We start from the raw sequence: 20,068 nt of genomic DNA, 5'->3' as shown, positions 1-20,068 counted from the left end.
AAAGTGGTAGTTCCGTAATAAGTGGCATAATTTGGAAAGAAAGAATGAAGTAGTGTAGCAAATTTAACAAATACAGCATTGAAAGTAATATGTTAAATTATGATATTTTGTTTACATCATTTTCATAACAATTCATTACTTAACAAATAATAAATTAGCAAAGTTTATTTACTTATAGGTTGAGCATATTTTTAACTAAAAGTGGATTATAATGAACAAAATTATGCTTTCAACGTATTTAATATTTTATAACTTTAGTGTCAGAAGCTTACTAAATTTTTGTATGAATAGTTTAATAGTATACATTGTTAATAGCTCAATGGAGAAGCTATGATGAATGTTACAACAGAACTATAATACATTTCAAGTTAAATTTAATGACCACTGCTGCTTCCTTTCGAATCTTCATTATTAAAGTTATGTTCTTGAGATTCCTCGTCATGAGGCCAGGTTGTAACTTTATCTGGTAGCATACATCCATCTGGTTTCAAATCAACATACTCTTCCATAGTCATCTCTGAGAACGGTATCACATTGTTTAGTTCATCCAAATTTTTATGTATTTCTTCAATGCTGCCATTTACTTCTTGAATGAAACTTTCTATTTTCTTAGCCTGTAACATGTTTAACATTATTTATAAAATTCAATTTGGGATATAAAATATAAAATAAACAGAGATATATTATTACGGCTTCACTCTTTGCAGCTTCAATTTCTGCTGTATAATTATCAGCTGGATATGGCACTGATAAAGATTCATATTCTTTTTGAAATCTATCTACTAAACCCGGAGTCACAATAACTTTTTTATAATATGACCAATCAATTTTTGGTAGAGCTTCTGGATTAGCCATCATACTATAAAATATATATTATATAAATATATTTTTTATTGTCTTATATCTATTTGGATATATTTTATACAAATATAATAATTTATTCACATTGGTATAAAGTGATTATTGTAATATACTTATCGCTATTTTGAAATTAGTACTAACAAGGTTAGGTCAGTTTACCTAGATTTACTCTACGAAAATTTAATGGGAAAGAACTACGATTTCATTAATTTCTATATAACAGGAGAATGGCACATTTTTCAAATCACTCGATCAATCTAAAGTAAGGATTTAATAGGAACATGTGGAAATATTATATAACAGGATAAATGATCGAATAATGGAATGATCTTATGAATTTTACTAACCGTTGTAAATATTTATCAGACTTCGATTTAAAAGCGGCCAAGGCAGCTTTTTCAGCTTCTGGAATTCGCTCAGCGAGAGCAGTCCAATTTATCGCTTTAATTGCTTGTCGTGACATTTCTCTGTGACAATTCCTCCGATCCAAACGTAACACAATTCCTGACTGCTGAACAAGTATGAATATATGTATCTATGAGCTGGTATGGTTGTATAGACTATACTCTTATATGTATACAGTGCTTATTCTTTTTTACCGATATCGATTAATCGAATTTTCATATATCGAAACGAGATATCGATTATGGAGTACTCGATATACATAAATATTCGATTTAAAGGTATTGTTTCAGTCGATATTTATTCCTTGTAAATTGAAGCATTTAAGCATTAGCTGCATTAGGTAAATGCGAGATATTGTGATAAATAATTGCGAATAATTAGCCTTTTTAAACACGTATACGAAAATAGTGAACTATGCAAGAAAAGAAACGTATATAATAAATACGTATATAACAAATAGAAAAAGCAGCATTCCAGAGAAATCGTTCGTTTACTGATCGAACCAGTTATAAGAATGTGTAAATTGAAAAATTATTTATAAAATATTCATGTGTACATATATGTATATTCTTTCTTATCATATTAATATGAATTATGGAATACAACCTTACGCCTTATTGTACGTGCATTCAAACATAATTTACATTGTTTATGTTATAGTTTATCATATATATATTTAAATTGTTCAATTAATTGCAAACATTATAATCATAATTATGGAATAGAATAAATCTGAAACTAATAAACAAGAAATTTGATTTAGATATTGTAAAATAAGAAAAAATCATCTGATTAATAAAGAAGACGAACAAATGTACATACTCATCATACACGATACACATACAATTACATATATATGATTATATAGACAAAACGCAAGTTACATATTTGTATTATCTGTGTGTATACTATATATAAATTTATATGCATCTAACACAGTAATGTACACAATCGTGCATGCATATTCACATACATGCATTCTCATGTTCAAGTACGCGTTCATACATCGAACGCGTGTAAGTTTGCAGTGATGAAGCGCAACGACAGGATCGATAAAAGAGGAAGATCGTGGTCACGGGGTACATGGGGTATGGAGAAGGAAAGTAGACTAGCGAAAGAATAGAGAGAGTGAAATAGAAATTTAGCGAGTGTTAGTGGATGGGTGATTGCCGGGGTGGCGAGTGACTAGGGTGGGCGGAAAGGGTGGAGTGGGCGGCGATGGTCAGGCGGTGAGCATAAAGAGGATAGGATAATATCGGTGCGCGACCTCCGCGGTAGCTTCAAGTTCGCCGCTTTAATACCGGCAGATCTACGATGTAGTTATGCCGAAGAAAAGTACTAGACATGTGAGAGAGTCGGGGTTAACGAGAAGTTCTTATCATAAAAGCAATAATCTTGGAACCACATCAGAACCAAAAACGAAACACTTTCTAAGCGTCCGGATTGGTCTTACCAACGGCAAACGTTGGCTTTCTCTTAAAAAACGCTTAGGTCTGTCAACGGATGAAGATGTTGCAGTTTACTTGCTGGATCTTGCTGAATCTGTTTCCAGGTAGGATTCCAGATAGATGCTTGTGACAGATTAAATGTACCTCTTTCTTAGTTTTCAATCAAAATTTATTTGGACCGACGTTATAAAATATTTTGTTCTGTGCCATAAAAACCGTTTTAATCGATACTTAAACATACGTATCACTCGAAAGCGGGACTTCCCCTCTATCGTGTCCAAATTTTCCCTCGAATCGCCATCTTGTGGGGTTGCTGTCAGAGGGGTGAAAATAATCGATAATTTTTTATTCGTTAAAAATATAGTCGTCAATTTTATCGATTACACTGATTTTCATTGATTTTGATTTTCTTTGAGAACACGGATCGACCGATACAGAAGAAATGTCTATTTTATTTAACTCCAAATACGAAATATGTTCAGGTAAATTAATTTTCACTTAATATTTATAAAAATACTAGTAACCATTGAACGTTTTCTGTCTTAAATTGATTCCCACTTTCTAACTTTTGTGAGACGCTATTGTGACTTAACACTTCCTTTATATCTATGTTTTACAGTGCACTCAACTGCACTATTTTTGTTTAATAGGCACAATCTTAAGTGTAATGGAGAAGAGGAAAAGGAAATGGATCAGGATAAAAAGAGCAAAACAGAATCGATGCAGACTGAAGATTTGATAGAAGATACAAGAGAATTTGTACGTCGAAGTTTAAGGAAACAAAGCAGTGGCACAGTTGTAGAATCTGAATCTCTTTCTGTTGATACAGCACAAACAAAATTGTCCAATGATACTGATGTACATGTCCGGCGTAGCTCAAGATCTAAGCATCATAAGAATAAAGCTAAACATCATAAAGATAAACGGAAAAGAAAAAGGCGTTTTAAAACTGAAAATATTGTTTCGCCACTAGAATCTATTAAACGATCTTCTAGTGATATAACATCAGGAGATGAGGAACAAATTTCCTTTAAAAAAGACAATTCTAGGTCAGCTAGTGAAGTAGAGTCAAAGTCGAATTTAAAAAACAATCTTCGTATTAGTACGAAGACAACTGAATCTGTTATGTCAAAGACTGAACACATAGATAGCATAGAATATATAGCAAATGTAAATATTAACAAAAATGTACTTTATCATGATATTGGAGATGTCGATATGGAAAGAATTATGATGGTTGGTGACAAAAATGAGCAATCAAGGTCTAATTGTTTAGCAACATCATCAGTTGCTAAGAGTGTAGGTGAAAATGTGGTAGAACAAATCTCAAATGTAACAGATTCAACATGTACCATAGTTTCTCACATCCAATCTAGTGAGACAAAAGATGACAAGAACAGCCCAAACCGTATGGTATATGTCAATACAAATTCTAGTTGTTCAAATATCAACATAAATACAGATCAAGAAATAGAAGATCGAAAATTGAAAAAGAAACGAAAACGGTTGAAATATGATGCTGACGATGACGAAGATGAAAATGTAAAAGAAGATTCATCTGAGGATATTGTAGATGATTTTGTACATAAACATAGGAGAAAAAGGCACAAACACACTAATGAACATAAAAATCGTAAACATCACGATGTGCGGAAAGCACCGCAAGACGGAATAATTGTGCAAGAAGATAAAAATGCTTGTTCTACAATAGATGGTACAACTCCAATTACAATTGAAAAGCTTCAAAATGAAACAAGTGTTGAAAGCCTAATGTCTGAGCCACAGAGATTAGCCATTAAAATAAAGCTCTGCCAAGAATGTAATAATCGTCACTTGCAAGATGCCTGCCCATTAATAACACCTCAATATGCTATCTCAGATTCTATATCATATGAAAGCTGGTTAAATAAACATAAAGAAAATACGGAAGTTTCAAAGGCTATAAAATCAGATGATCCTATGTCCGAAGGATATGGAAAGATAACAGAAGATAATAATGAATCAGATGACGAATCTTTATTAACTGAACAATGTAAAGCAAAAATGAAAACTCAGAAAGAGGAAAAGCAATTAACTGTAGATTTAGATCGACCATTATATGCTAGAGACTCTCTACCTGAATGTTTTGAATTAAAAATTACCAATTCAGAACATGGGCTTGGAATATATGCAAAAAATTCTGTTCCAATGCATGTTAAACTGGGTCCTCTTGTTGGACAACCAGTTAGGGAAATGGACATTCCTGATGATTTTCCCATGAGACACATTTGGGAGGTAAAATCAATGTAATATTTTTTTATTTTTGTATGTATAAACTACATTTATTTTAATCATTACACATATATCCTTAAAATGTTCCAATAATAAAACAATATTGTTCTTCTTTCCTCTTTTTTTAGATAGATAATGATGGTAAAGCTTCGTATATAAGTACTACTAATCCATTAAAAAGTAATTGGATTCGTTATATTAGGCCTGCTGAAACAAAAGAGGAAAGAAGCGTAGCTGTAATAACAAAACAGGGAGAACTACACCTTGTTACTACACAGAATATTATGTCAGGAATGGAGTTGACATATTGGACAGACTCTCAATCTTCTGCATGGACGCGGAAGAATAAAGTAGACAAAACGAGTATAGTATCATCTTTTTAAAATATAAATTAAGTATAAGCAAGCAATATCATTTGTTTAACTTTATTTTGATTTACTTAGATTGTGGAGGATGTAATTTAAATTTTGCCCATCCAATATACTATCGGTTACATTGCTGCATTTTTCATGACACGAATTATAGTTTAACCATAAGAAAATATCATTGTAAGGTAGGCGACACTTGAATTACACTTTATAATATCGGCTGTTTTGCATTTTGTATTTTTGAACAAATGTATAGATATATGGATCTATTCCATATTTTTAGGTATGTGGAGCTGCTGTTTTGGGTAAGGATAATATTATGAAACACGCAGCGGAATTACACGCAGGTCGGGGTGCATATCAATGTCAATATTGCAAGAAATTCTTTTTACGTTTGAATTACCTTGAAATGCATCGTACTTATGGATGTGCTCAAAATCCTCAACGTTCAAGACCATTATGCGATTTTTGTGGTCGTAAATTTTGTCAGCCGCAAAAATTAAAAGTGCACATCAAACGAATGCATAACGGTAAGCATTTGTACAGAATGTAAATCTATCAATAGAGATTATTTTCAATTTAAATGAATGTTTAGATATGTCTGAGGTGCTCCGAGAGTTTCAATGTAAATTATGTCTGAAACTTCTGGGATCTCGTGCTGCTCTTCAACGTCATATGAAAGAAGTTCATCATAAAGACGTAGTTGGTGCCGCGACTTGTGATCGATGTGGAAAAATGTTCCAAAATAAGAGTAATCTCAAAATACATATGTTAACACACAGTGGAGTAAAACCATTCAAGTAGGATCGCAATATTCCTGTGGATAATTTATTTCGTATTTCTTTAGTAAATACGATATTGAGTGCTTGTTTTTTTTTTTTTTTCTAATTGCAGGTGTAAAGAAAATGGTTGCAAAGCAGCTTTTACGACTAAACAATGTTTACAATTTCATTACAAAAAAGTACATGGTCTTACAGAAGAAATGATGCCAAAAATCGAACGATCTGTTGCCTATACCTTTGATGCATATAGCGGTGGACTCGTCGAAGATGTTGGTCGTGGAAAAACACCGCGACCTAGTAGAAAAACTTCTCAGGTTTGTTCTTCACCAAAATATATCTTGTCTTGTACATTTTCGTAAGATCAAATCGTTTCGAATCACAATATTCGTTTTATAATTTATGATTTCAGCAAGAAAACGATAATAAAATATCTGTGGATGATAGCAAAAATGACTTGAAAATTGAAACGCCAAGTATTTCTACACATTCGAGTATAATCGAGTTTGGTACAAGTCCTACATCCAAGTATAAAATGGAACATAATTCTCGAATTACAACATCTTCGCTTCCGATGAATGCGTCAATGTCAAGCGGTTTAGAATCGACAGTAGAAGGTGTGCGCACAGAAACAGATCTATATAGTACTTCCAGATTACAAAGTAAAGGAAGTAAAAAATGGCTTGGTGAATTCAATCCTCCAATTTCCTCAGATGTAACAGTAGTATCTAATACTATACCTCATTTGTCAACAAGTGTTGTTACCGGAAATTCTTACGAGTTTGAAGATACTCGGAAGGAAATTGATGAGAAAGTATCATCATCGACAAACAATACCAGAAGACAAGATAATATGACTCAAGATATTATAGAAAATGCTAAATTGGGACTTAGTGTTTATAGAAGAACTGAAAGTGCGAATGCTAGCTTGCTAGTTGAAGCTGCTCTTGATGCTGCTGAGCGGGATATAGGAGCAGTAACTAGTCCAATATTGGATGATAATGATCGCGACACAAATCTTTATTCAATATCCAGTCAGCTACAATCTCCATTACCTCAGAGATCACCAAACCATTTAGAGTCCTATATACAACAACAAGAAGAACTGATATCTCCTGCACCTACACCAGATAGCCGAAATACACCACCCACGCATTTACACGTCGATTATCAACTGCATCGGCCCGTTGATTACATCGGTACACCAAGAACACATAACATTGATCAGTATTTACATCATGAAGAAATACCACGTGTTTCTTCGCCGAACGGTTATATACATATTCAACAAGAGGACTTGGTATCACCTTCAGGAACACCAAACCCCCGATATCAAGACGTGCACCATCATCATCACCATCACCACCATCATCATCATCATCAGGTATCCGCGGACAATTTATCCAGTGATGAAGGTGATTCAGTTGTCCAAAATCTCAGTCTCTCCGTGAAAGAGAAATCAATGCAGTTGGATCTATCAACATCATATAAATATGATTCTCTCGACCAAGAGTTCGCTAGAGAAAGAACTAGCTTTGAGCCTCTTGTTCTAAACGGGGAGCTTCAGGGCTTGGATATGTCTGCTAGAGGATTTCATCATACTTTTGGTGTACAGATACAAAATGCACGGTATCATCATCATCATCTGTACGAAATTGCAGAAAGACAAAGTGTTGATCTTAGCAGGACTGGAAGCTATTCGATATCACCTACTCCTCTTCCTGTATCTTCTCAGGTGACATCTAGTTCTTCAGGGGCAGTAGTTCCTCCACCGCCACCACCTCCACCACCGCCACCGCCGCCCCCTCCTCCACCACCACCGCCCCCTCCAGCTCCTCCTCCTCCGCCACCACCTCCACCGCCACCACCACCTCCGCCGCCTCCTCCACCCTACCCTCATAGTGACGTTCTCAGGGTTGTAAGTTTAGATCTTACACCCGGTGGACGTCACACTGTAGATCTCACTCTTTCAAGACCGCATCACTTACACGGATCCGGTGCTCGGGTAATAACGAGTCCTCAACCCGCAGGTTCTGGCAATCCACATATCGTACCTGACGCGGTTGATGGACGAATTCTACCTTCTCCTCCTCCACCGCCTTCCTTGTCAGGGTACAATCCAAGTTATCCTGTAAGTCCTGCTGCGTATCATCCACCAAGACCAGGATACCATCATTATTCCGGTTACTATTAACTAATACAGAGAATTTCAGTACCTTTACCTAACATTTTAAAATACCCACCGAGTAACTTTTCCAATATAATTTTTGCTATAAAACTATTTCAATCGTAAATAATCAAAGAATATGCTATATCACTAAGGTATATATGTCAATATTCCGACATAATATTAAATCTATTTCGTTTCCGTTTTCTCTACACAGAATCATAGAAATTCAAGACCGTGAACTAGTCGAAGTGAAATTCTTTTATATATTAAATTATATAATATATAATTATGAGGATCATTCAAAAAGTTTCCGTTCGTGGCGTCAATTTCATACCATACGCAATATAGACATGAGTAATATCTAACGTTTAGTTACTGAAACATGACCAGACTATCAATGTTGTAACGTATTACAAAATCATAGGCAAGCTTCACAGATAGATCAAGATCAAACGTCTTAGAAAGCTGAACAACGGTATGTTTCTACATGATAAAGTTCGTCCTCACCTAGGAAATGTTCGGTATAAATTGCGGAACAGGGAGCGGAAAATTCTGAAGCACCTATTTGAGGGCCTCTTCTACGTGTGAACTTCACGTCTTTTATCCCTTGGAGGAAGTCTGAAAAAGCCTGAAATGGTCGCAGATCAATTTTCCTCGGCCGTCAAAATGCAAGAAGCTGTCATAGATTAGTTCCGGCGGCAAACATAGGATTACTTTGAGCGAGGTATACGTTAGTTGGTAACTCAGACGCCACGTACGGGAACTTGTTAAATGCCCCTTATAGATAACAAACGACGGAGACCAATTATTGAATGTCGAAACTTTATTTGACCTTTCTTGCACACATATAATAATGGAAAGTCAACGTTAGATACAGTAAAAACTTCTAGAACTTTACCATTCAAATTAAAGTACAACTCTGGAACAGAGATGCGCACAAATATAATAACATCAGTTATGTTAGATTGTCTAGTTTTTGAGTGGTTTAAAGCACATGGTCGGATTAGTCAACCGGTCGAACGTGATTATCGTAAAAGTGTATAGTAAAAAATGACATGTATCTATTATTTTTGGAGTGAACTTTATTTTTTTAAACTATTTATGAACAAAATTGTAGAAATTCGTTCTGCGACTAGAAGTACAATGCATGATTAGAAAAAAAAAAAAAGATTAGCTTCTCAGTTTCTCAGATCATATATTTATACTATATATGTTCTTTTATACATATAATCATGTAAAATTTGAACATAGTAATCATACTTTTCGTTAACTGGTGGTAGATTTTTTGGGGTAATTGCTACTTCACATGAAATGTTACTTAACGTTCAACATATATATTCTTCTACTTCTTGTTCATCGACAAGAAAGTATTTCTAACACTTGTAACATGTAACGGTAGCTGCCATAAATTTTTGCAACAGTATTTTTCGGACGATTAGTCAACGACGTCGACGTTGTCTCTCCTACCATCGTTCTTGTTTTTAAATTTAGATTAAGAATTCATAGTCAGGTTGTCGTATGCAAAGGTAAGAAAATAATCGGATAAAGGAGTGAACGAAGAGCTGCGATATTATTAATGCACGTGAAAATTTTTACCTCTCGGGAAACATTGTGAATTGTGATTTTGATCAGCTGTGATAAATCACAATCCGCGAAATAAATCAATCAAGTTGCCTAACGATAGTTATAAGTGTATTTATACATGGTGATAATGACACTTAACGTTCATTTTTGTTCTAGTCATATTACATTCATGTTAAAGTAATATTAGTTATTATTATAATATCCTGGGCATTGCAAATGTCGATACCGTAAAAATTGCAACGATTATTTCATTTGCATAAAATACACTCTTTCATCTTTGAAATGTTGTTAAAATAAATATAGGTATTGATTAAGATTGGTAACGACACCAATCAAACTTATTTACAGAGTACATATATATATATTAAGATGCATACACACACACACACACATACAAGTAGTTTACAGCTTTTTCAAATCTTCTTTACGAATCGTTTGCCAGTACCAAAGAATAAGAAATCGTGCAACCTCTGTGCCAAATCAATAAGGACGTTTATCACTATATGTACAGTTTTAATATAAACGCACCGATTATTTTGTATTAAATAAAAATACTCATAGTATTAATGATAGATATAAATATACAATTGTATGTATGTATGTATGTATGTATGTATGATGTATGCAAGCGTATGTGTATGTATGTGTGTGTATAAGTGTGTGCGTATATATACATATATATATATATATGCAAGCATGTACATAATTGGATAGATGTGTGTACGTTGCACGTTTTTCTTTTTTATATAATACAAGTATAAGTTTTTAATCTCAGAAGTAAATTTCGATCAATTATTTATGTTTTTATTAATACCATTGATATTTTCTTCTTTCATATTGTATATTGCGTTTTTGCAATTTAGGGCTTCCTGTTCGCTTTTAATTAGTATTAACACATTTTATATTATTCCTTTCCTTTCAAATAAGGAACAACAGACGTAGCCAAGGAAATAACAATTTCTTCCCTTCTTCGTGTATTTATATACTACTAGCTACAAGTACACAAAACTTTAAACAACAATGTTCACGAGTACAAATATGACACGGAGTACATTTGTATCGGATTTCTTAATATGGCAAGCAAAATTAATAGAATAAACCATAAAAATAATATCACAACGAAAGTTATATTTCCTTCTTGTATCTATTATCATAATAAGAATAACTATGTAGAAAAGAAGAAAAGTTATAGTATTATTTATTATCCTCATTTGATCATCGTATTTTCGTTTAAAATAATTTAAATTGACGCGCATCCTGCGCTCGCTGAACATAGCGACACCGATTGGTATCACAGGAGTTGTTCCCACTTGACGAAACTATATGTAAGCTGGTATATGCTGACTGCGATATATAGTCTTGTAGTTCAGCAGTGCCGTTTCGTATTATCCTCTTAAAGAGAGGTTTTCTGGAAACAAGAAAATGGTTAGCTCAGTTATGCGGTCTTCTTTGCTACGTAGTCCTGCGGTAATAATAATTCTCTTTTCTCTATTTTTTCATTGTCGATTGACGTCGTTTCTTATTCATTAAAGTAAGATCAGTCAATTTAGCTGTTATGTAAACGACTTGATACTGTTCTGAATGTCAATTTCTGTCGTATTGGTTACATAGCCCAAGCTATTAATTAATTATATTAAATAGTTAAAACTATAAAAAAAAACTAAAATCTTCTTTCTGTAATTCAACTTCAATTTTTTGTCCCCCTTATAACTTTTCAATGGTCATTTTCACAACAGCCTTCTTTAACTATAAGTACATTTTGAGAACGGTTTACTCTTACAAAATTTCGAAATCTTCTATTAAAGAAATTTAAAGACACAAAGGTAACTGTTTATTAAGATTAAAAACAGATTTTATTATGTATTAGGTCAGACATTATGCAGTTGCAGCAACCGCACCAAGTTCTTCTGCAGCAACTCCTGAAATTAAAGTTTTAAGCAATAAAGTTACTGTTGCTGCTTATGATAACAATTCTCCAATTGCACAGGTGTCCATTGTTTTCAGGTATTTGAAATCTAAATAAATTGCTCACATATGTTGATTGTAATATTTCTTTTGTTATATGAGTATTTAATATATAGAGCTGGATCAAGAAATGAAACTTATGATACACAAGGCACAGCACATCATTTGCGGATAGCTGCAGGATTAGGTACCTCTGTTTCAAGCGCTTTTGCCATAACAAGGAATATTCAACAGCATGGTGGAAATTTAATAACCATTCTTGATCGTGAAAGTATAGCGTACACATTGCAGATCACTAGAGACAATCTGTAAAGTTTCTTTTATGTTGCTTTGTTATTAGCATTAAAATAAACCTTTTACTATATACCATTTCCTTTTTATCAATAGGGCAGATACTCTTCAGTATCTAGAATGTGCTGCTACTAAGCAGATCTTTAAACCATGGGAAATACAGGATCAGTTGCCTCGATTAAAATATGAACTTGGTTCCTTATCTGATGCAGCTTTGGTAATTGAATTATTGCATAAAGCAGCTTATCGTAGTGGACTTGGATATTCTCTATTTTCTCCAGAACATCAAGTAGGCAAAATTAATTCGGAAGGTGTAAGTACAATTATCATAAAATAACTTTGATAAATAATGACATGTCCTTATCGCTCAAGTATATTTTATTTTTTATTTAAAGCTACTACATTTTGTCAATACTTGGTGTACTGCACCTAGATGCGCAGTTGTTGGCACTGGTGTTTCATTAGCAGAACTTAGTGCTTTGGGATCAAATTTAAGTGTTGGATCAGCAGATAATGCAAATGAACCAACCAAATATTATGCCGGAGAAATTCGTAAAGAAACTGCATCAAGTTTAACCAGTGTAGCAATAGCTGTAGAAGGTGTATCATTGAAAAATGAGAAAGAAGCTTTAGCATGTGCAATACTGCAAAGAGCGTCCGGTAGCGGACCAAGAGTTAAGTGGGGATGTAGTCCAAGTTCGTTACAGAAACAACTTTCGAGTATTGCAGGATCAGAGCCATTTGGCTTATCAACCTTTAATGCTAGCTATACTGATTCAGGACTTTTTGGTGTTGTATTATGTTCAACATCCAATGTAGTAGGATCTGTAAGTGGTACAAAACTTTATAATTATAATAAATATTATTTTAATATTAATTTTCATGTTACTATAGTTGACAAAAGAAGCTGCCAAATGGTTGAAATCTTTAAAAGTATCTGAAAGTGAGGTTGCTCGTGGTAAAAATATATTAAAAACTGAAGTTTTGGATGCAGCTGATAATGCACTGTGTTTATTGGAAAGTATGCAACAACAAGCTCTGCTTAAAGGGCAAGTCTCCTCACCAGTATCAATAGCTAATGCCATTGATAAAGTTTCCACATCTGATGTTAAAACTGTGCGTACATCAATAATATAATTTTTATTTGCAGGCTATAGTATGTTTCTTATATTCTTCAACTGTACTTGTTACATTAACAACAAATATTTTCCAGGTGGCTGACAAACTTGTCAAAGGAAAATTATGTATAGCTGCCCTTGGTAATTTGAAAACTGTACCATATCTTGATGAATTAAAATAAACTTAGTAGCTTTTCGTTCGAAGACACGAATGACACGAAATTGATACCAATTCTTTCCAACATTGTGAAGATTGAGATTAAGATATATGAAAGTTACCAATCCCAATCGGCACAAGATATTTAATATCCATGTGCATTTTGTTTCAGTAACTGTGTAACTCTGTAGATATGAATAAAAATAAAAATTCTTTATTTCCTGTTTTACTTTTTATATGCTTTAACGGCGTATGTGTTATTAAATTTGTCGTTTATATATACATATTTATATATGAAAATATTTTACAATTCCATTTACATAGCAATGATGATAAAATAAACTATCAGTGTTAAAGATGTTTGCATATGTACGCGTAAATTATAAATAGAAACTTTGTATTTTAATAGAGTTTTATTTCTTCTATCGTATAAAACTTGTTTCGATTTTTTTGTAACGATTTCGATAACTTGTCACTAATCGTTCTTTTTAAAATGGGCCTCATATTTTCCATATCTTTGAATACTTGTAACTGCAAAGAAATTTTGAAAATGAATTAGTGAAGGTCAATAAAGAAGATAAAATACTTATTGAACAATTATTAGAGCAATTACACTGTTTTATGTGAACTTACATGGTCGTCTAAAACATAACTGAGTTTATTAAGTAGCACTGAAACTTCTGGATCCCGTGATAACACGTAATGTTGATAATGAGACTCTAACAAAAGACTAGACCATTCATATAATTGTTTGTCGGTTGGTTGCTGTATAATATCATGATAAAAATCTTGAGCGTCCAATTTTTGTATTAAATATTGCAGTAATCGAAGTATTTCGTCAAAATTTAAACCGCTCCTAAGATAAGACGACAAAGAAATGTCAGAATAAGTGAGACTAAAAATTTTATCAAGAAAATCATTTCTTGAATGTGGGCTTCTGACAGTTGAGAGATCATCGGTTGTACCATTTTGTAAAGGTAAAAACGTTTCATCAGGATTTCTTAACGAAAATATTAAGAGGTCGATTAGTAACTTTTCTGGTAAATCTTTCAAATTATTCAAACACCATATAATTGCTTCAACATTTTTCGATTCGATTAACTCCGGGATCAATATTTCTTGTATCGCGGCATCGCTCAATCCTTCATGTATATAAGACGATATTTGTTTAGAAAGCTTTTTCGGAAGCTTTTGCATCGGCTGTTTAATAATAGTTGATCCGTTCTTTTCCCATTGTGCTACTGTTGATTCTTGTATTACAACAATCTCATTATTATCTGTATTCTCATCATCGTTTCTGAAATGCAAAGATGATCCAAGCAAAGTTGCTATTTTTTGAGGAGCAAGATGGTAAGGAGCAATTGCTAAATGTCTATTAGCAGCAAGCAACAATTTGTCCTCGATTTTCCACAACTTTGCATCTTTTGTATACAATTTTAGTTTTTGAGCAGCTTGTATTAGTTTAAATTGTACATTATAAATCATTAACACAGCCCCCTCTTCAGAAACATCAGCCCCATAAACTGCCACAGTTGCCTCATTTAGAGATGTCATAACTACTGGATGTTTGGTATTAATATTATTGATAATACCGATTAATGTACTTAAAGCAGTTTCGTTGTTTGTTTCCATCAAAGGGTGACTATACAATCTACCATGCGACCCTGAAAGCAGAAAATAAATATAAAATATGCATAATTTTAAAAGGGATTAAAGATCTAAAAACAACATTTACACTTACACAATGTTAGAAGACAAGCTTTATTTTTAGCTTGCAATACTGCATGACCAACCAACTCTTCTGATCTTCGCTTCAACTCCAATCTTTTGACGCAATTTGTTTCTTCAGAATAGGTATCATTGTTAAGTTTAACTATAACACAGTTGTAAGTTCCTTCAATTTCAGTTAACATACACAAACTTATTTTATCACCAGCACGGATCAGATAACAATCTAAAATATTTTCATTGACGTTTAATAACCCTTCTTTGGACCAAGATTTCCTGTTTCGTATAGCTGTTTCTAGTGAAGCACTAGCTCCGTCCTTGCGTACCAATACAGGTGGACAGTCTTCACATGTAAGAATGGTATGCAAAGCACACTGAAATTTATAGCCTTTGATGCTATTTAAATCTGTTTCTTCGGCAGTCCAAAGACGTATTTTTTTTTCATTAAATACCGCAGCATACTGACATGTTGTTTCATCATAAATAACTTGCGTCGTTAATCGATCTTTACTGGTCCAACTACTCAATTGTTTTAAGTCCTGTAGCTGTAAAACGCATTATATCGCTTATAGATAACAGGAAACATTGATTGTAATATAAACAAACGTTATTAATATAATAATTTACCTTATATCGGATTACAATATTTCTCCCTAATGTTACGATTGCACATCCGCTTTCCGAATCTCTTTCAACACCTAACAAATTTTGTTGATCGATAAGCGGACACAGCGTATAATACGAAAAAAGTTTTGCCATGTCGAACGTATTAAAACAATGTTTTTTTAATCACGTGTTCGAAGGCTTAAAACGAAATGGCATACATTTCACTTGTAATCAACGTTTGGTTTTGAAACTTCGACATCTTCATTAATGACACTGTATATATTTTTTCAATAATCTCAATTTTTGATTTTATATTAAAATACATTGAATGATAAAATAATAGAATTCAATTGTTATTATAAAAATAAGTTGTGAAATTCAAATAGGCTAGTTTGCCCTGCCACCTCTAGCAAGGAAAATACAACGCCACCGTATTCTGAAACACGTACTATGTTCAGTTCTGAATTTAAAAAATAATGATTCATATGAATTACTTATATCGTTTTTAATTCTTTCAACAAAGTATTTAGGTAGAAGATTCCTAAAACACTTTTGCAAGATATATTGGAATTTTATTAAATCCTATCTTTTTTTAAATAAAGTTTAATCAGCGTGATTGATTATCAATTATCATTAATATTATTTTGAAAACTGGATAAGGAAAAGGATAGATATACTTACAGAGAAATCTTTTTTTTTTTAAATACTATCATAGGCAGAGAAATATTTGATAATTAAGAATGTTATCAGTGCCACTCGAATTAAACTCGACCAATTTAAATTCAATTTTTCTTTCAAAAGGTAAATGCAAATTAAATGCTTGACATTGTAGATAGTAGATACATCTACCACTTATGTCCACTACTCAGTTGGATGAAGAAGGTCGGGAAGGGATAAAGCTATATATATTGAGGGTGACTTGAACAATACTTGAGTTTGTCCAGATCATTCAGAAGGAGTTTTAAGATAACAAAGTAATTTTTTAGTAGATCAGTATAATTTTTAAAATAAGAGTATAATTTATTCATATTTTTGTCTAGGTTGGTGTAAACAAATTTCCATCTCGGCAAAATTTATTTTCGCTGATAAATAAAATATCTTATCCTGTAAACTTTCGCTTTGATCAAGAATGCAACCGTTGATCACTGTTCCTTTTTTATGCCTGTTTATAGGTAAGTTAATTGAAGCATATTTCATAGATCGTGTTATTTCAACGATTAATTTTATCGTTTATCATAACGAGATCAACTTTTATATCGAGATCTTTTTTCAAATTTACTTAACATTCTTCTACTTCTGATTGATACGCGTACCTTGGGCAGCTGCATAACATCACGAAGTTCATCGTATCTCACTGTCGATCCGATTGGAATACCAATCGAAAAGACAGAAAAAGACGGGTGTGGAAACGTAAATGCAGCAGAACATAAAATTTTATCGTCTCCTTCACTTTTTCTTTGTCACAAGATTCTAGCTTTGTCAGGATCGTTAAAAGCTTTGAAATCATTTGATCTTTTGCTCTACGTTCTCTTTATTCTTAGGGTTCGATTATACAGTTTCTCTAGAATCCGAAACGGAGGATGATAATTGCGAAATGATGATGAAAAAAATTGATTCTGATGACAAAGCAGCTATTACCGATAATACACCATCTAGACTGCATTCGACGTGGATATCCCACGAGTAAATATTTCTATAATACTTTTTGCCCTTTCGAAATTAATCGGATAATACATAGCATTACGATAACTTTTAAAATGTTTGCGCATATTATAATATTTCGTATATTTTAATTTATCATATACGTTTTGTGCATTTTTATATCTTTAAATTCCTCGTAAACACACTAACACCCATAGTCTAATTGTAATTTCTTTAACATTATTGAGATCTGTCAGAACGTAGCATCCTATTGCAAAGGGTATCTTCTCATTGCGTATCTCATTTTAAAAATTAAATTAAATTTAATTATTTGGAATTTGAGCGTTTTATAGTTCATATTATTATATTCATTATTTCACAAAAAATTCATCTAGAAAGGGATAAACTTAGCTGCATCTTGAATTTATTACGAATGTTTTCGACATCAAGTTACCATTATTGTTTCTTCAGATGTGAAATACGAGCTGGTCCAAAATATGTCATAAGGAAGTATAATTTTTTTAAGAACGACTCGTTTCTTCTATTACAATATCATTACGACGAAGAGTCATGCAGTATCGCAACGTATACTGTCGTAGCACGCGGTTCCGTTAAAATTTTATCCCCATCTGTCGCAATTCCTGGTGCTACGGAAACTAGCGTACAATTGGATTCGGTTTACTTGATACCGCTTAATAGACAGGTAGGTAGATGAACTGTTCTTACGATGTTGCAGGATGCAAGATCAAGCGACATAGAGTTTTTATACTTTATTAAATTATGCTTTAAATGAAATTATCAGGTTGCTCATAAATTTGGACGTATTATGAACGCAAGTTGCGGCGGTACCGAAACAAAGTGGCGTCCTTATCTAGCGCAACTCATTTACGAACGATCCATGAATTTTTCATCACCCACAGACTTAAATATGTACGATTTGAATTATAATTCTCTTCAAAGTCGTCTATTACGACCGAAGAAACAGCATACGATGAATTGTTTGGAATCCTTCGAAATCGATTTCTCGGAATTAAATGTACTGCGAGTTGAAATAAAAAGACCTAATATTGTTACGAAGAGTGAAGCGATCGGTAAAAGTAAGATGCGTGAAAGGATCGAACTATTACTTGGTGGACTCGCTCGAAATGCCCGTTCTCAGAAAACACAACAAAAGCCGAAACGTTTGCAATCTACATCCTTGCTACGCGCCGATACGGCAAGTATGCTTTATCGATAGACAAGGAATGGCATAAAGCAGTTTTCTTGTGTTCTTAGCTTCTATTCCCTTGACTGAATTTATAAAAATATGAATTTTACACAGTTTACTTATCGATAACGCAATTTATCTAATAACTTTAATCAAAATGTTTTTAATATCGCAGGCTACTGACTGTCCGATTTGTGGAAGTGTATATCGCGCCACGGAGTACAGTCCACCTTTATTTCATCAAGCACCACCACTTCCAGCAGTGATCGGCGGTCTTTGGTTAAGCGTTAGATGTGAAAGCATCGATGGAGGATTTTGGTCTAAGAGATTCTTTCGGATTTATTCCGATAATAGCAGATGGTTCGCACGTTGGAATTATTATGGTGATTCTGCGTGTTCCAATTCGTTGTATTCGATTAACGCGGCTGGAACTTATGTTCAACGTGCTGTTCGACAAAGACGTGATGTTAAAAATTCAAACATAAAGACACTCAATACGGAAGATTCGGAAAGAGTTCAGAAAAATCTAAAGTTGAACGTTTATCGTCATTTATTCCAAGATACAGAAGAATTGAACATATTGGAATCAAAACGAAGGCAAAAGACGAAGATTCAGAAACAGGAATCCACTGTTGATGCTTTTGAGATCCAGAAAGATAATGCCTTACCTTCTGGAACGACTGAATTAGAATTACGAATTCTCGAAAGTTTATTAATACCCCTTAGCAATATGGTATCGACCAGTTGCGAGGGAACCACGAAAGAACTTAAACGTATAAGAAACGAAGCGGGTATATGGTCAAAAAATTGCATGTTCCGAACGGGTTTTGAAGCTCCTGCAACTTTGAAATTTAAAGCAAGAATTGGTCTCGATTGGAGAGGGGATTACACTCTGCTTTTAGCATCATGGAAGGACGATCTTTGGGAAGCTCCTCTTCGTCAGTGTTCCGAACTACCTTCGCGAGACCATTTTCGAGAATCCAGGCCTTTGCCTCTTTTTCGAAGAGGAAATAGGTACAACCGATTCAGTCGATATACGAGGAACTGGTTTCTTTCTTCATCTGCTACGTGTCTTTCAACAAATTCCTTGCTCATACACTCCACAGTTTTACTTCTTTTATATCGGTTACATTTCGTTTACTGACGATAAAATTCAAATTATTTTCTTCCAAAGATCTTTAATCATAAGAATAGAAAACAGAACAGGGTATATTTTGTAATTAAGAAAAAGATTGCGTATAAGTAATACGTAGACGGATGGTGAAACGAGAAATGGCAATATATCGTATACTTTCATGCTTTAAATTTTGAACGAATTTTGAAACATTTGATATTGATAGTCGATAGTCTCGATCGATGATAGACACTTGAAACTATAATGTTTTACAACTACATAAATGTACATGTATCAATGTATGGTAAACAAAAGAAAAGAAAAAAACGCAGATGTGAAGTAACTGTTATAGTTA

General features: G+C 33.4%; 5 protein-coding genes across 7 annotated transcripts; 3 read left to right on the top strand and 2 right to left on the bottom strand.

Annotated features, from left to right (window-relative positions):
* Positions 1-221: 221 nt before the first annotated feature.
* On the bottom strand, positions 222-1,391 carry LOC122575186 (ATP synthase subunit d, mitochondrial-like). The gene is made up of 3 exons (XM_043743799.1): positions 1,209-1,391; positions 691-859; positions 222-614 (listed from the first exon to the last, which is right to left on the bottom strand). Exons 1-3 carry the CDS (start codon positions 1,322-1,324, stop codon positions 375-377), a joined length of 525 nt encoding a protein of 174 aa, XP_043599734.1. The 5' UTR covers positions 1,325-1,391; the 3' UTR covers positions 222-374.
* Positions 1,392-1,509: 118 nt separating this feature from the next.
* On the top strand, positions 1,510-9,487 carry LOC122575182. Of its 2 annotated transcripts, XM_043743793.1 has the most exons (9): positions 2,679-2,818; positions 3,131-3,196; positions 3,365-4,988; positions 5,114-5,348; positions 5,429-5,538; positions 5,637-5,883; positions 5,949-6,153; positions 6,248-6,449; positions 6,545-9,487. In XM_043743793.1, the coding sequence occupies exons 2-9, from the start codon at positions 3,189-3,191 to the stop codon at positions 8,324-8,326; spliced, it is 4,413 nt and encodes a 1,470-aa protein (XP_043599728.1). In that variant the 5' UTR covers positions 2,679-2,818; positions 3,131-3,188; the 3' UTR covers positions 8,327-9,487. The 2 variants fall into 2 exon arrangements, with proteins under 2 accessions (XP_043599727.1, XP_043599728.1); XM_043743792.1 differs by lacking the exon at positions 3,131-3,196 and having other exon boundaries at positions 1,510-2,818.
* Positions 9,488-11,192: 1,705 nt separating this feature from the next.
* On the top strand, positions 11,193-13,634 carry LOC122575185 (cytochrome b-c1 complex subunit 2, mitochondrial). The gene is made up of 7 exons (XM_043743798.1): positions 11,193-11,353; positions 11,754-11,890; positions 11,968-12,159; positions 12,239-12,455; positions 12,538-12,969; positions 13,037-13,258; positions 13,356-13,634. Exons 1-7 carry the CDS (start codon positions 11,309-11,311, stop codon positions 13,440-13,442), a joined length of 1,332 nt encoding a protein of 443 aa, XP_043599733.1. The 5' UTR covers positions 11,193-11,308; the 3' UTR covers positions 13,443-13,634.
* A 177-nt stretch (positions 13,635-13,811) lies between these two features.
* Positions 13,812-16,164, bottom strand: LOC122575184 (nucleolar protein 11). Its single transcript, XM_043743797.1, has 4 exons — positions 15,773-16,164; positions 15,159-15,690; positions 14,051-15,081; positions 13,812-13,948 (listed from the first exon to the last, which is right to left on the bottom strand). The coding sequence occupies exons 1-4, from the start codon at positions 15,902-15,904 to the stop codon at positions 13,820-13,822; spliced, it is 1,824 nt and encodes a 607-aa protein (XP_043599732.1). The 5' UTR covers positions 15,905-16,164; the 3' UTR covers positions 13,812-13,819.
* Positions 16,165-16,602: 438 nt separating this feature from the next.
* LOC122574701 (protein APCDD1-like) lies at positions 16,603-19,952 on the top strand. 2 transcript variants are annotated; one of them, XM_043742601.1, is made up of 6 exons: positions 16,603-16,725; positions 16,792-16,923; positions 17,293-17,434; positions 17,864-18,095; positions 18,195-18,608; positions 18,775-19,952. In XM_043742601.1, exons 2-6 carry the CDS (start codon positions 16,881-16,883, stop codon positions 19,741-19,743), a joined length of 1,800 nt encoding a protein of 599 aa, XP_043598536.1. In that variant the 5' UTR covers positions 16,603-16,725; positions 16,792-16,880; the 3' UTR covers positions 19,744-19,952. The 2 variants fall into 2 exon arrangements, with proteins under 2 accessions (XP_043598536.1, XP_043598537.1); XM_043742602.1 differs by lacking the exon at positions 17,293-17,434.
* The last annotated feature ends 116 nt before the right edge of the window (positions 19,953-20,068 follow it).

This window comes from Bombus pyrosoma, linkage group LG14 (genome assembly GCF_014825855.1).
Source record: "Bombus pyrosoma isolate SC7728 linkage group LG14, ASM1482585v1, whole genome shotgun sequence".
In the NCBI taxonomy this organism is placed as follows: Eukaryota; Metazoa; Arthropoda; class Insecta; order Hymenoptera; family Apidae; genus Bombus; species Bombus pyrosoma.
This window is presented reverse-complemented; position numbering and strand designations above follow the sequence as displayed.

Bases quoted from the DNA above. Each gene is read 5' to 3' on its own strand.
- LOC122575185 (XM_043743798.1), top strand. From the start codon at position 11,309: ATGGTTAGCTCAGTTATGCGGTCTTCTTTGCTACGTAGTCCTGCG. The intron at 11,891-11,967 runs GTATTTGAAATC...TTTAATATATAG, and splicing joins CAGGTGTCCATTGTTTTCAG to AGCTGGATCAAGAAATGAAA. The intron at 12,160-12,238 runs GTAAAGTTTCTT...TTTTATCAATAG, and splicing joins CAGATCACTAGAGACAATCT to GGCAGATACTCTTCAGTATC.
- LOC122574701 (XM_043742601.1), top strand. From the start codon at position 16,881: ATGCAACCGTTGATCACTGTTCCTTTTTTATGCCTGTTTATAG. The intron at 17,435-17,863 runs GTAAATATTTCT...TTGTTTCTTCAG, and splicing joins TCGACGTGGATATCCCACGA to ATGTGAAATACGAGCTGGTC. The intron at 18,096-18,194 runs GTAGGTAGATGA...TGAAATTATCAG, and splicing joins TGATACCGCTTAATAGACAG to GTTGCTCATAAATTTGGACG.
- LOC122575184 (XM_043743797.1), bottom strand. From the start codon at position 15,904: ATGGCAAAACTTTTTTCGTATTATACGCTGTGTCCGCTTATCGATCAA. The intron at 15,082-15,158 runs GTAAGTGTAAAT...TTCTGCTTTCAG, and splicing joins AGCTTGTCTTCTAACATTGT to GGTCGCATGGTAGATTGTAT. The intron at 13,949-14,050 runs GTAAGTTCACAT...ATTTCTTTGCAG, and splicing joins GTTATGTTTTAGACGACCAT to TTACAAGTATTCAAAGATAT.
- LOC122575182 (XM_043743792.1), top strand. From the start codon at position 2,589: ATGCCGAAGAAAAGTACTAGACATGTGAGAGAGTCGGGGTTAACGAGA. The intron at 2,819-3,364 runs GTAGGATTCCAG...TTTGTTTAATAG, and splicing joins CTTGCTGAATCTGTTTCCAG to GCACAATCTTAAGTGTAATG. The intron at 6,154-6,247 runs GTAGGATCGCAA...TTCTAATTGCAG, and splicing joins AGTGGAGTAAAACCATTCAA to GTGTAAAGAAAATGGTTGCA.
- LOC122575186 (XM_043743799.1), bottom strand. From the start codon at position 1,324: ATGTCACGACAAGCAATTAAAGCGATAAATTGGACTGCTCTCGCTGAG. The intron at 860-1,208 runs GTTAGTAAAATT...TATATTTTATAG, and splicing joins TCTGATAAATATTTACAACG to TATGATGGCTAATCCAGAAG. The intron at 615-690 runs GTAATAATATAT...AACATGTTACAG, and splicing joins AAGCTGCAAAGAGTGAAGCC to GCTAAGAAAATAGAAAGTTT.